The sequence below is a fragment of the Falco biarmicus genome, chromosome 14, assembly GCF_023638135.1.
Source record: "Falco biarmicus isolate bFalBia1 chromosome 14, bFalBia1.pri, whole genome shotgun sequence".
Classification (NCBI taxonomy): Eukaryota; Metazoa; Chordata; class Aves; order Falconiformes; family Falconidae; genus Falco; species Falco biarmicus.
Window position 1 is genome coordinate 15,700,843 of NC_079301.1, and position 15,838 is coordinate 15,716,680.

At 44.0% G+C, this 15,838-nt stretch overlaps 1 protein-coding gene across 2 annotated transcripts in view; it reads right to left on the bottom strand.

The window, feature by feature from the left end:
- Window positions 1-9,552: 9,552 nt before the first annotated feature.
- IL1RAPL2 (interleukin 1 receptor accessory protein like 2) overlaps window positions 9,553-15,838 on the bottom strand; it is a 392,772-nt gene continuing 386,486 nt past the window's right edge. For both annotated transcript variants that reach the window (XM_056360133.1, XM_056360132.1), the window contains one exon: window positions 9,553-13,151. In XM_056360133.1, coding sequence (XP_056216108.1) covers window positions 12,454-13,151 — 698 coding nt within the window. In that variant the 3' untranslated portion in view covers window positions 9,553-12,453. The remainder of the gene's footprint in view (window positions 13,152-15,838) is intronic.

Sequence of the window (15,838 nt, forward strand, 5' to 3'; positions counted from 1 at the left end):
AACCGGCACAGGATACGGTCCCCAGCAGAGCCTGCCCGATGCCAGGGGCTGTCCGCCTTTCACCTCCGGCCGCCAGCGCAGCTCCCATGGCCCTGTATGTGGCACCTGTCCCCTGCACAGCCCTGGCAGAGCCACCCCTTTCACCCACTCGCGTCTCCGAGCAGAGCACCGGCCAGCAGCCCGCACCATCGCCTGCTGCGCTCCCACCCCACGTGGCAAGCTACTTTGCGGTATCAGCCAGCCCAGCACTGCTCCCCTCTGGCCCCGGCCCTAGCCATGCTGAGCTTTGGGATGTGGCGGAGGGTGGCTCAGCAGCCTGGCTGTGCCGGGGGCTTCCCCGGCACAGACCCACACCCATGCACTGTGCACTTTCTCCTCTTTAATCGGCTCTCCGAACCCAGAGATGTTCCTTGTGGTGACTGAACACACACGCGTGCCCTCACACACCTCTTCTGAGCTGCACGTTCTGCGCCGCCTCCTGCTTTGAAACAGCAACAGTACTTACATTTTTTCCTAGATGTTTTGTTATTGAATTAAAAAAAAAAGACCCAACAACAAAACCCAGAACTTTCAGTTTAACGTGACATGCTTGAACCTTTTTGTTCTTTTTGCTGGATTTAGGTTACCCACAGGGATCGATTGTTTTCTTTCTTGTCCAGACATGTCGTCCTGCTTGGCCAGATAACAATTCGCTTTACTTTTGTGTGGCTGGACGGGTTTGTGTTTTCCCTTGACATTTCTGTGAACAATGTAGCGAAGGCTGTTGTTGTGTATCCCCATTCCCTTTCTCTTTCTGGCTTATTTTGATGATTCTCCCGTAACTGATGCTAGCTGTTTTTCCAGTTATATTTAATCCCCTTCGTGGCCACTTCCACTTTTCCAATGCATATACTGGCATTACATTGCCTGGTATCCTGTCCTAATTTCCATGTTACAGTTGCTGGGAGGATAATCACAATTTATCTATTTTTTTTTTTCTCTCTCTTTGCCGTGTCCCTTTGTATTGTTTATTCTTCATCTAGATTGGGAGGGCCTGCAAGTCCTTTCATGACTATTATTTTTTCCACATGTCCAAGCTCAAACTGAGAATTAGAAAGCTTCCAATGCTGATCTTTACTTGGCCAGCATTTCTATCGCATTTTTCTTTTTTAACCTTTTGAGAGCATGTTCTGCAGTTTTGCCTTCCCAGCTGCTCAGGCAGGGCAGCAGAGGCAGCGGGGGGGGCTCACGGGGGCCAGCCCCCAGGGTGACTCTGCACTGGGGCCCTTGGCAGAGGTGCAGGCTAGGAGAAAGGTAACTGCATTTTAGTCGAGCTGGAACCTGATGGACATGGGGGTCAGGAGGGACGATTCTGGCCTCTGGGCAATGTTAACTCCACGCTGTGACTGCTGTGGTCTTCTACAGTGCGGCTGACCAGGAGGGTTTGGCTGGTTTGAGTGGGGAGCACGGTTTCAGCTCACTTCTTAAAATCTGGTGCGGTATTTGATGCCTTACCCATGTAAAACTGGGAAGGGGAGAGCATAGTTTTTTACTTCAGATGGCAAACTGAAAATACATCTGGTAACTCGCCTCCACGTTAGGAGGAATCACAAGTTCTGCCAAGCCACATCACGTTAACTAGCCTAGTTACAAAAATGCAGACCCTGTAACTCACAGCTCTTTTTTTGTCCTCGGTAGAAGCCGTTGGATCGATGGAAGCCAAATGCTCAGCGTTATTACAATCTTCCTTTTAAGCCCCTCAGATGAACGGAACAAATTCTCACTTGGAGAAATCAGGTACAGATCCCTAGCAACTGCACTGGTCTGACTGGCTTTTGAGCAGCACAACTTGCAGCAGAATATCATTATTCACTTCAGCTGTCCCCTGTTCTGGCAAATTATCTTTCCTCTCCCAAAATGGATCTCTCAGCTGGAGACCTTTATTTTATCATCTTTGTGTAAAAAATCCCCACTGCTTCCTCCCTCCAAGTTAGCAATCTATGATTTCCATGGGGAAGTCCGCCCTAGGTGTAGAGCTATGACTTATGCTTGACTAATACCACCAAGACTAGACAGGGCACCAGCACATTTTTAGCTTCCAACACCTACCTGAAATCTCTCACCGGGTCCGTGACTGCCTGCTCAGGGGTTAGTCACTTCCTCCACAGCCTGTAGGGAAGACAGCAAAGTTAAGGAAATGTTGCTCTGTTCTAACAAAGCTTGTCGTCCCTGGCTCACCGCTCACACGTACACCGAATTCATCGTATTCTGTAAGAAAACTGCCCAGGCTGCAGGCTACGGTCTGATGGAGGTGTCGCTAGAGCCTTCACCCAGTCTCTTGGTGTCACCTGGTAAGCTCCTAAATTAACCAAGCACCACAAGATGTGGTTTCTCAATGTTACAGTGAGCCTCGCTGCCCCAGCGCTGCGCTGCAGGCTGCCCACGAGGAGCTTTTCCCTTCCCGCAGCCTGGGAACTGACGGCGCGGCTCAGTGCAAAGTGCAAGTTAAAAGTGAAATCATCAGCAAGGGTGGCTGGGGTCAGCAGTGATACCCCCAGCACACGCAAACCTGGGGAAAAGCAGAGCAGGCTGGGGTGAGGGAGGTCAGCCCAGCGGGAGGCTTCATTCCCAGAGATGCCAGGCAAAGCTGTAGAGACACGCTGAGGCTGATGATTATCTGAGCTTGTTCTGCTTCAGCTACTTTGTGAAAACATGGCTTCCACATCACAATTTTAAAGCACTATTTAAGAAGCTAATAACTTGCTACTGGTTAAATTGGGTCCTGAGCAGGTTACCTGGTGATACTTCAGTCTTACTCTGACATCGTAGTTCTGCCACCAGCGCTGTTCCTGCGGGTTTTGCTGGCTCTGGTGGACTCGGTATCAGAAATCAGATACCAGCAGGGCCTGGTGGATATGTGTACTCAAGTGCTGTTGCTGAGGAAGTGACAGCACTTGAACCCCTTTGCCCTGGGTGCTGGCCCCAGATGGGCATCCCTGCGCCACCCCTTGCATACCGTATCCCTGTCCTGCTGACACCGAGCAATAATTCGGTCTTTGGGCTTGCTCCGGCCTCAGCCTCTTTGCCCAGCAAAGGGAGAAGCTGCCAAAGGAGAGGTCTAGGCCTGTCCACTAGAAACAGCCCCATGATCAGCAATTAGCATCACTGAGAAGTGACAGTGGGATGGCAGCAGCTGTGGGTGGCAGGGTGATGGGTGCTGCGTCCCCCCATGATAAGGAGGCTGCTGGCTCCACCCCTGCGTGAGATGAGTGTCAGCCATCTCACATGGATACTGATCCCTGCCCTTCTGCACACTCCCACCCCAACTTCTGTCAACGCCCTGCGCAAACCACCACGCTTTTCCCTGGCTCTTTGGGGGAGAGTTTGTGCTTTACAGTCTTACTGTAAAATAACAAGTCAGGCTTTTAAAATCAGGAAGTTTCTCTAACAGGCTTCTGTGCTTTTGCTATAATCGCTCCACATGCTCCTCTGACAATTTCTGTGACCTTATTTCTCAAAAAAAAAAAAAAAAAAAAAAGAAGAAGAAGAAAAGACAACTCCCATCATCCCTCAAGCCTCAGTAAAGCTCTCCACACACTAACAGAGAAGCAGAGGCTGCTAGCTCTCTATCTGGAGCTCTTCTTACACATGTTTGTTAACCCTCAGGGTACAATGGATGCTGAGAATTACTCTTTTGTAACATTTGTTTGGCTGCCAAAAAGGAAAAATGATTAGCAGCTCAAAGGTTACATTGCTGTGTTTTGCAAGAGAAGCCCTTGTCATGGGCTGCCTCTGTTTTGCTGACTGTGGACGTGACACGGCGATGCTCGGCTGCCCGCGGGGTGCCGGGGTACCCTGCTCGTCGGGCTGTGCTGCTCCAGCTCTCTGTCCCAGTGCTTGTGGTGCAGTGCAGGCGATATCCACCGCTGTCCTCTTCTCCTCCCAGGGATGGCAGTGCCCAGACCTCACGGGTGGTACCCAGACCTCGCAAGTGGCCACTTAAGGCCTCATGTCCCACCTAATCCACAAGATCACAACCAGCTTTATACTGCACAGAAAACACTCCCTGCTACCCTCAGTGCTACCTCGATACTCTCTCCAGGGACTTCAATATGTTAAAGACAAGTAAGATGAGTTTACAAGACATAGTCGACGGTTTAAGAAAGGGATTTAAAACAGGTTCCTGAATTAATGACTATTGTTTCCTTTATTAGCCCCTTATCAGCCTGTTTCCTGGAGACAGAGCTGTTTGGACAGGATTTACCTCTCTTTGGACCCTGGGGAGCTCAGGATTTGGGTACCTTAAATAGTTCTGGAAGCCTTCTTGTGGGTCTCAGAGCAGGCTGCAGTGACCACGAGATGTTGACACGCTTGCATCCAAGCAGTGCCCATGCCCTACACACCAGCTGCCAGCACGGGCATGGCTTCAGCGCAGGCCATGGTGGGCTCCAGCCCCTCACCCGCTCAGCTCCTGCCCCTCTCTACCCCACATCGCTGCTCCGAGGCACTTCTCAGATACACTCGCCCAGCTCGGCTGTCCCTGCCACATCACTCTTCTCACTGGGCACTCGTGTTGCTCGCATTTCACAGCCGGGGCAGTCTGCCAAGGACAGGCTAGGTCCATCAAGTTCATGAATGTCCTCCTTTATTTTGCTGTCTCAGGCCCCTCTCCCTTGTTCCCCGATAAAGGGGTTGCTTTGAATTGTCCGTACACTAAGGTACACCCGTACCTGCATTGCATTAGGCATTTTGCAAGGAGAAATTGTTAGGAAAACTTCTGACTGAAGCCTTCCTCACAGTCTGGCACCGTCGTATCACAGATGCTTTCTCTGTTCATTACGTTGATGGGTGTTAGCAATGAAGTTTGAACTTTGTTCAGATTTTCCCTCAGTTTGGCAGTATAAGAGCCAGAGCTCTGACATGGGTTCAGCCTGGTTGTTAGGTACAAATTATCCACAGTCTTATTTTTTCCCCCGCTGTCTCCTTTTGCCAGTAATTTGCTACAGAGCAGAGATCTCCTGCCATCTCATCTTGTCGGTCTGCATCCTTCCAAAGTCGCTTCGCTGCTGCTGATTAGCTTCTGCCTTTTCACCTCTCCGCAGGAGAGCTGCTGATCCATCCCACGAGGAAGCATCACGACTCACTCCGGGAGAGCCCTCCCATGGCCCCCAGGACAGCCGTGGTGTGACCCATGGAGGGCACAGAGGTTGTCCACACAAACTGGAACAATCTTGTTCTGTTGGTTGAGATGATGCGGCCACAGAGCCAGGACAAGGCCATCTGCTGTGAGGTGGCCAGTCTGGTCCAGGGAGTACTATCTACTTACTGGTCAGAGCTCTGGAGTGGGAGGCTGTGGGCACGGCCCCAGTTCTGCCTTTGGATTTTGGTAGGATCTTGAGCAAAATGGATCCTAACCCTGTTTTTCATTTGCTAAAGGGAGGATGAAAACATGTCCCCGGTGGAGTTACGTGTTAGATTAATCGTTTCATGATCATAAAGCCTTTGATATCCTTTAATCAAAGAGCCGTTAAGGGTTTTAAAGGTTGTTATAATTCGTGGAATAGATGTTAATTTTCTGTGCAGAGCCTACACAGAATACGGAGCCTCTAATGTTTTTTGGGGACTAAGTATTAAATGCTCCCTTTCAGGTGCTGACAGAAGTTACCTTTAAGCCACATACACACACTGATTAGAGTATATTGTACTTTAAAAGCTTCTTCACATCTCATTAGACCTTCTCTTCTTGAGTCACCTCATAAGAGGCCAATTTACATTGAGTCTAGGCCACGTCAGGGTCTGCATTTCTCATGAAAATATGTCCTGATAGTAAAAGCAAAGCCCCTTGTGCTCTCTGCATGAGAATCACTAATTCTCTCCTTCACATCATAAATCCCAGGGCGTGCTCTGAATCCCAAATAAATTTGATTTAGAAAGAAATGAGGAACACAGTTCTTCCTTTGACAATTTTCATTTCCACCTTGACTTGCCTACATTTCTCCATGAAAAGAGGGCACCAGAGACCTTGCAAACCCTCTGTGCAATAGGAGCACAGCCAGAACTGGTGCTATATTCTCTAGGTGTTGTTCAGCCAAATACGTGAGCCCACCCTGCCATGCATGAGCACGGTGGGTGCCCCACCGCACGCAAACGTAGCCCTGTTGATCTACAACCTCCAACGTGTTCAGCAGTAGCTGTCGGTGCTCCCACTTCAGCAAAATACTTTGTATGCCCATAGTGGAAACTTGCAGGCAGGAAAACATTTGCCACCCACTGCTTTGTACAAAGGAATTATTTTACAGTCCTAAAAGAAATTGCAAAACTCATCTAGTATAAAATACATTGTTTTGTCTTTGTGTTCGTCCTGATGAGAAGAAAGCTCTTAAAACCTTGTAAAGCCAATTATGTTCTATCAAAATGAATTAGAGCAGTTGTTTATAGAATACCTACCGTGAGAATCTGGCTCAGCCTGACAAACTATATTTTTATTATTTTTATTTATTTGCTTTACTGCTTGGTCTGTAGCTGTACAATGATATTGCAATGAAGAGAAAATGCTGACAGGTCATGTTCTGCTTCTATTGGCCGGGCTTCTCTTTTACACTTACATGACAAATATCCTGGCAAAGCTCAGTAACTTTTACTTCATGTTTCCTTTTTCACAGACATTGTTTTATACCTCTTTGGAGCAGCCTTATTAACCTCTGAACTTCTGCAGTGGCATTGAAATGATCAAATGGCTCCTTGCGGTAAGCGTGGCAAAGCTGCCCTTCCTTCACCATCACAAACACTTCATGCCATTTCTTCAGGGAAGCGAAGTACATTTCAGAACATTGTTCTTTGTGTTTGCAAGAATGTGACGTGCCAGTACTTTCCATTTTCACATTTTGCTTCCTACCTGTAACAAAGTATTTCAAAATCCCCTATTTTTAACATTTGCTGTGCTAACTAGTGCAGAAACAGAACAGAACTGTTAATCACTATCCTTTATTAAATTTTAAAACCTTATATACTCTCAAGACCGTGGAGGAAGGTACTTTTATGTATTTTTCATTATTTTATAAGCAAATAGACCAATATTGATTATATTAAATGAAGGTCATTGAAATGTTCAGGTACTCGTTTTCCTCCTGACCTGAACAAGGAAGGGCTCCTTGGTTCACTGCCACCTTGGCGCGGCTCTTCCAGCTTCGCCACCCAGAGCAGCCGTCATTTCTCACAGTCCCAACTAACTAATGCTGCTAATGTAAGAACTGAAGACCAGGACTAATTCCCGTGGACTTTTGATAAGATCTGACTCCTGTGTGGCTTAATTGCTTTGGAAAAACAGGCTCTGGCTGTGATTGCACTGCTCAGCAGACTGCAAGACTGAGACCCCCGGGGATGGTACTGATGCAAACTGATACAGCACCCAGCAACTACATGTTGCAAGAGCTGCAGAACTGCTGTTGGGGCAGTTCTAAACAGTGGTATTAACTTTCTTCCTGACTGGACCATGATTACTGGAAACATACATCTGGTAGAACAGGGCAACGGCAAAAGCAAGCAGTTGGGTTTGCTGGAATGCCAGAGCCAGAAGTCATACCTCCAGCGATGGGATCCACTGTGCTGCAGAAACTGGTCACCTCACCCATCTCACCAGAGGTGATCTAGTAACACTTCTGGCATTAACATGAAAATTTCAAACCCACAGAACCAGCAGAAAATGTGAGTTTTTACTTTGTGGGGAATTTCCACACACGTAAAGAAGCTGTTTTTTCTTTTTCCCCTTTGGAAGAAACCAAGAAAGTTTCCCTACCAACAGAAAACTGAATTTTAATTTTAAAATTATCAAGACAAGGGTTCAGAATCAAGTGAGCTGCAAGAAATGGTATTTTTCTGAGGAACTTTGCACAGCATCCGTTGAATAGTGGACAAACATGACGTGTTCATGCAAGAGCTGTCATTGTGCTATATTGAATCAGTGTTTCTGCTTGGAAGACCCTGGACCCTGACTGCTCTCTTCCTCCTCTCTCTTCTTCTCACTCTCCATATATTTCTTACTGTCCCAGTAACTTTGCAGCCCCCAGCACGAACCTCAAAGCCTGCACAAGAGAAGAGGCATGAAATGCTGCATGGACATAGGGGTTTCTTGCAGATGGTATTTCTAACCTAGCTGTCCTACTGCCCATGGGGTAAGCTACCAGTTGCCCAACTGGGACACAATGAAAAAAGCTACGGTTCTTCTGTCTCTCTCTGAGACAGTTCTCTCACTGAGTTCCCAGGGAGCTGTCACTGCCAGGCTAACAAGCACTGAACATTTATTTCTTGTAACCAGGGCTGTGAGACCTGACAGCTGTTCTGCCGTAGTACTCGCATCTATTCAGAGACTGAAATCGGAAAAGCTGCTCAGAGGCTCTCCGTAAGGGCACAGTTCTAACGGCTGCTAAATACTGTGATTTCTGGCACTGAACTACTCTTCCAGGCCCCTGCTCAGTAAAGTATTTCTCACTGAATTAAGAGGAATTTAAGTATGTGCTTACGTGTTTGGATGAACAGAGAAAGCCTGTTGAATTAAAGGAGCTACTGAAAGCAGAGTAGAAGCCCTTAAAAATCACTATTTTTTTTCCCTTAAAAGTATCTGTTATTTATTCCCAAGTCCTTATCTTGTTTATAACAAAGAATGAACAAAATTCCTTTCCCAAGGCTGGACAGTCCTGGAGCATATCCACACCAAACAGGGACAAAAATAAGCTTGATTTTAGGCAGATTAAATAAGCAAATACTTCTTAGTCTGTTGACTTCTTTCTCTCTCTTTTGTCTTTTTTATTCCTCTGTACACAGGAAACCTAAGGTTTTATGGCCTTATCCAAAGTTCTGCTGAATCTGATGGAACTCCTGTTGGCTTGAATGGGTTTTGGAGCAGACCTGTAGGCTGGGTATGGCAATAACTTTATACAGGGTTCTCATCCACTGTCTAGCAAAAGGAATATTAATCATTAAAACACTGGTCCAGCACACAGCCCCCAAGAACCGCCAAGATTCACTCTACTGTTACTCTGTTAATTTAAAATTGCACGGTTTTCTCTCTGAACTTCCTTTAGCAACATAAAATCTGAATAGTTTTCCAATTTCTAGCTCATTTTATATACAACCTACAAACCATAATTGCTTCCGAAGCACATCACACACAAAGGTAAGTACACAAACAGTAGCTTCCAAACCTTGTAACGAACTGCCCTTAAAACGAACATGCCCTGGACCAGAAGCCTCATGTGGCTGCAGTAGGGATGTTTGCTGCTGGGGATGCTGCTGCTGAGGATGCTGCTGCTGGGGATGCTGCTGCTGGGGAAGGCACAGCCGGACCAGCCAGCGGTGCCGAAGGCTGCAGCCGCACAGCGAGATGCAGCACCAAGCACCGTCAGGGCAGTGCCTCTTCCCCGACAAATCCAGCTCAATAAGGACACAGCTTGCGTGAGACAGTGGAAAGCAAACTGGCCTTATGCCCTTCTATTTCACCTAATGAGGTTCACCTGAATGAGCTAGAACGTTTTTGCCACCGAAGCCCTGACCCTGCTGCCACCACGAGGGACCCCGCTGGAGGGTGGCTATGGAGGTAATTTCCACAGTGGGACAAGCTCCCGGTCCCTGTGCCACCCATGTCCCACCGATGGACACGTTGCAGTGTTTGACAGCATTTTTGCAGACCCTTAAGTGCTACCTATGGCAACACTTGGCCTCCAGCATGTCATACTGCTGTCACATGAAAGTGAGCCAACGAGAGGCCTCCTGAGCTCAGGTCCCCACCCCCATCCTAAAAGCAGAGGGGTACAGGCGGTTCCGATTCACGTATATATTGTCGCAGTACTCAATACACACTTTGAAATCTTAAAGCAGATTGTGACTTGTCATCTATAACTAAAAGATACTGATACACAGACACACAATGTGCTTTTGCAAAATGACAGAAAAACTGTTCTTTTCATGTTACCTCAATGCAAACATGACTGCATTTTGCTTTTGAATAGCTACTGCTCTACGAGACATATTATCAACAGGTAAATGAATTTGCTACCCATTGGGAATAAAAAGAAGCAGACCAACCTGCGTATGGGTTATTTTTCTTTTGTTTTTGGAGTTTGCATGCTTAATACAGAACTAGTAGGTTTAAAATCTCACTGAACATTCTATGTGAATTAACCAGATTCTAGAGTAATCCTAGAGTGGAAAGGAAAAATAATGAAAAGTACAGCTTTTCATTTGAACATATGCAGCTCTTTTCATGCAGGGTTTTCTTTTAGGTTTTTTTCCTTTTTTTAAATTACACTTTGCATTAAAGAACATAGCCGGTGTAAACACAGTCTGTAACACTTACAAAACAGTGCAAATTTTGTAAATTTCTGGGAGGAGCTTGAAATACATATATTTATAATGGAGTAAAATCACTTTCTTTCTCAGTAGAAAAATATGTATATTAAACACCTATATGTTTGGAACTTAACTTCACGAAAGAGCAATTTATAATCCTATACTGTGTAATAAATTAATATCTGTTCTAGATTTCCATTTACGGTGTGTGTCAAATGCATAATGATGCTAAAAAAACCCAAGAGAAACATGTATTAGTTAGAACCCAATGAAAATCTTACAGATAATAACTGGTGTAAGAGGGCACAGAATAAAGAACGGGGGAAAGAAGCAATGGAAAAATACCGACCTCTATGAATTATTGCACATTTGAGATCATTCTCATGGCCTTTGGGCCAATTCTGGATACTTTTAAGTCTTAGGTCAGTGTTTGTTTCCATTTAACTGTAGGGTACAATTTAGGAACCACTGCAAAATGTCAAGGAACTTGTTTGCTGATGAAACCACAGGCAGCTGAGTGCAGAGTGCTAACTTTTATTCATGCAATCAAAGAGAACAACACTAAAAACATACAGAAATACAGGCAAGGTTGCCTGCCCTAAAAATGTTTTTTGGAACTTGCTCCAGCAGATCTTACTGAGACAAAACTCTCATGTCCACTGTGTTTCCATTAAAGCTGTGCCAAAACCTGCAAAACTGGCTTCTGCCTTCAATACTTAGAGCTTTTTCCTTGAATACTGTTGTCTCCATGGTCTGACTCTGCAACCCTTAATCAACTGAGTATGGAAATCTCCACGAAATATACTGGTCCGAAGAAAACTCAGCTCACTGAGTAGTAATGCTTGATGCCGAGCACCTGTATAACACATCTCATCCACGAGCAGCAAGAATGCCTTCCATGAAAGATAAACGACAGTATCCTATTTGACTGATGGGAGCACTCATGTAAGTGAGAAATGCAAGACCTTGCCAGCTGCTCAGAAATATCACTTTTCACTAGTTGCACTGACAGCAGAAATATTCCTGCTTCAACTGTATTTAAAAGGTACATAAACTGACAGGTAGGTAAGCAGAGAGAGAACTGTCTCAGGTGATTATCACTGCAATTGAAGTCAGACTACTAGTAAATCTGAATAATTTAGCACTTTGCCTCTGAATATTGCTGTAGTAATTAGTTTCTATTGCTGATGTTCTCACAAAAAGGTTAATTTCAAATTGTAATTACTGATTTTGGGAAAAAAATCCTATGTAAAATGACATTGCCTGTACTACAAATCTTAAAAGAGCTCAAGAGATCTTAAGAAATTTCAAACTAATGAATTGACTAACAGATAGACTTAAATTGTTTAAAAAAAGTCATTAAAAATCTGCAAAAAATTGTGAAATAACCTACAATTGACAGAAAAACTGTTTAAAATCCTCCTAAACGTCTTCCAGTATTCTAGTAAGTTGTTTAATAAAACCACGTTGCTAACCATTGACTAGGAATACAACATGCCTCAATAATAAAATGAAGAGATGCGGATGTGAGCAGGTGATTTATTCTGCGGTAACTGTTACTATGCACTTTATTGACAAAGCTTCCTCTGCATTGTTTCAGCTGGTCATCTTCTAAAATGTTTTTGCAAGACTATGTTACTGGGAAGGTTTCCTCCTCCTTCCTTTTGAGAATGATTCACCCCTTGTGGTCTATGCAGGAGATAATCATTTTTGTAGCATGATTAGAATTTCAAACCGTACTGAAGTCTATATGAAAAACCCAACAACTTCCATGTATTTCAAATACTATTACTTAAATATGTAAGGATGTTGGAGATCATATACAGTCACCTTTTATCCATCCCAGATTGTAAACCTACTGTAAAAGGATGGGATATGTTTTTTCTATCCCCCCTCCATTTTAAAGAAGCAATAAAACTGTACATTAAAAGACAGGAAGGACATTACTGAGTTACAAAAGAATGCCCCCTTTGTCAATAATTTGTAAATGTAAACAAAAAAGTTCAAGTAGAAAAGCAAACAAGTGTGCCGCCACTTCGAGTACGTTTTCTCACCCCATGGGGTTAGGGCAATGTTCGTTAAAAATGTCTTCATGACGGTCATGAAGCATCTCAAGAGTCCTGATCTTCACTACCAAATATCACTGGTGAAGCTAAGCTCCTTCGCTGATAAAGGTAGCAATGGGTTGTTCCTGTGGAACTCCTGGGGATCCTTCATGGCATTGTTAAGAGGTAGCTGTCCGTTTAGTAGTGTCAAAGGTATGTTACAGTATGTGTGATGGTTGCTTATGGAAGCTACCGGCAACGTTGCTGCTGACACATCGTATTCATATCCTCTGCAATAATGTCTCATATGCACAGAGTCTGCTTGATGGTAATCAGTTAAACCAGCCCGCGATTCTACCAACGTGGCAGAAGTGCCCGTGACAGCAAGCGAGGGTACAGTCTGGAGGTCTCCGAAAAGGCCCTGCTCTGCAGAATCCAGGACCTGATGTCGAGACACCACCTCCTTTTTCTTCCCTGGCATTTCAAAGACTAGGCGCTTCCAAAATTTAGAATTCAGTTTGCTGCTTTTTGGTCCTTTCCACTTGACCACTGAGAGAAGTTTGATGGTGTGCTTTAAAGATTCCACTTCATGATAATTCACTTTCCCTTTTAATTCAGTACACTCAATCAAAATAACTTTGATTTCTCCACTGACTAGCATGTTATGGAGTCTGTTTTCCATCTCAAAAATACTCCATCCTCTCCTGAGAACATAGTCTGGAGTTAACACGATAATGAGTCTTCTGCTTTGTTCAACACATCTTGTGAGATCTTCAATGTAGGCTACAAATTACAGAAAGAGAGAAAGAGTAAAGAATAAAGAAGTCTATTGTATGAAAACATCAGGCTTGCAATCAAGTATAACAAAATCCTACAGCTTACTGATCCACACCATTTAAGATAAGGGGCATTTCACAATATACTCCAACAAAAATAGGATTGTGTACCACACCATATTTCTATTGATGGAGTACATATAGAAAACTCCATAATAATATCCTCTTCCTTTACTGTTTTCCCCTGTTATCTCAACAGAATGCCATTTATATAGTAATCTCACTGTGCAGATGAAGTAGTGACTAAAAAATACACGGTTCACTTACTGAAAAAATATCGGCCAAGATCAATGTAATGTTCGTGTAATTTTTAACATTAACGCTGGTTATGATTAACATCAAATTAAGGGAAGCACACTCTGGGAAGCAGTTCTTGTGTTTTGGATGCAGGGACATGAGGGTGCTGCAGGGTGTGTGAACTGTAACTTGCAAGAGCTCAAAACCAAATCAGCCTTCATCACATGCAGAACTTGTGCTATTGCATAGAAGCATCATGGTAGCTCCTTCTTCTTTATCTATTGACCACAAAGCACAATAACATTCTTTGTGGCCCAAGGGTCTGTTTTAATATCACAAACCTGTGCTTCTATGTACCCCGAAGTATTAACAGAAACTTCACAAGTGACAGGAACAAATGAAATATTTAAACATATTGGAGGTGTTTATTTGTTGAGACATCAGTGACAAAGAAAATAGTATTCTTCTTTTATTCATGCATGCCAAGTAGTTGCAAATGGTCAGCGTAAGCAGAAATGCCAGCCCCATCGTTAGCTCCATGATGTCAGCTCACAAAATATTCTTGAAGTTGGGCTTGGATCCCTGAGTTTCACTTGTCCCAGGGATGGCAGGGAAGAGAGGACAATTACACTGGTCTGACATGGAACAGGATGGGAAAGAGATCCACTTACAAACCTGATCCAAAACCCATCCAAATGAACAGACTTCAACAAATTTCAATGGGTTTTGGGTCAAGACCAGAAAAATAAAATCACTTGGAAAAAAACCCACTAAGGTCAGAAAACTGTTCATTGGTTGCATAGCATTACGAGTGCAAGCTTAGAGACAGCATATATATATATATATATATGTATAATCTTTTTTTGTTAAACTACATGAACCTCTTGACCATGCTACTTGGAACGTGCCGCCTGACAACAGAGGAGAAGCATGTGTTATAAATGAAGACTTGGACACAAGAGCTGCACAGAACATATCTTTACTCAGCACAGGGCAGGGCCTCTCTTACACACACTGCCCTCTAGCAGGAACAACAATTACAAATAACATCATTAATCAACAGCTGTTACTGCAAGACTCATTTTTATAGTCCCAGGCACCATACCACAGCATGCTTGTTCACACCACTTCCAGTAAAGTAAATAGCTACAAAATAGGCCAACAGGAACATTCTAAAATAGCTTATTTTCAAGAGATTGAAGGCATAGTTAGCATCAAATCTGCCTTTACTGATGTTTTATTTCACCACTTAGCAGCAAGAAGAATTTCTTTCACAAATGGAAAAAAGAGGCAATTGCAAACATCCCACAGACACACAAAAATTTAAGACATACACATACATTACAAATGTCTATGCAACAATCCTGACTTTTAGTTAATGTCTTATGACTCTTTAATCATGCAGCATTTACAGTTTGCTTTGCTTGGGTTTTTTTCTTCCTTAAAATATTTTATGAGGAAACCCCCCACATTGCTCTGTGTAAAACAGTTACTCATTAATGAAAAAAATTCAACACTAAAATCCATGGGAGAGGCAGCGGAGAGGGGAGAGAGTCAGCAACAATGAGAAAATGATAAGCAGAACTGGTGAAACAAAACTTAAGGAAAGGTAGAAATGTTCAATACAATGGAAAGAGATTATCCCAATGTATCAACAGCTCAGACTCTTCATTTTCTTCCTTTCTTTCTGCTCCCAAAAAGAAAGAATTTAGGTGGGAAGCTTCATCATTAGAGGTTGAATCTGCAAGATACAGTAAAACAACAAACTATCATGCATCTTTCCTGAGACATATTCATCCCTCCTTCAAACAACTCAGAACACTGCTATGTACAGACAGTTCTCTGCAGGACACAATACCGGTCAGTACCAATATCCGGGTTAGTGCTCAGCACAGCCATGCATATCCTATATGAATCCAATTAAAAACAAAACAAAACAGAAACCAACAAAACAAACAAATATTCACTCCACTTTCATCCCTTCAAAGATCCAGCGGCAATAATTTCAATAGCGCCAACCCAGCAATAATCCATTATACCATCTCAATCAAACCCCCCAGACTTTGCTTTAATCAAACAGGGAAGGAGGTGGGAAGACAGGAAGAATTCCCTATTTTCTCAGGTGGATACTTCTCCCCTCCGTGCCTCTCCCATACTTTGGCATGCCCACCTTACTGGATACTGCAGTAAGTTAGAGCTCTGTCTACAGAAGCTAACCAGACACCGTCACAAAATGACACACTAGGTCGCTCCTTCAGATTCCAAATTTGCAGCTGGTTTACTGAGAGACATGGCCAATGTACAGGGTGCCTGTTGGTGCACTGAGGATAAAATACACCATATTATAGGAAAGTGGAAACCCAAATGAAAAGGCAAATGCATTTTCCAGCCATGTGG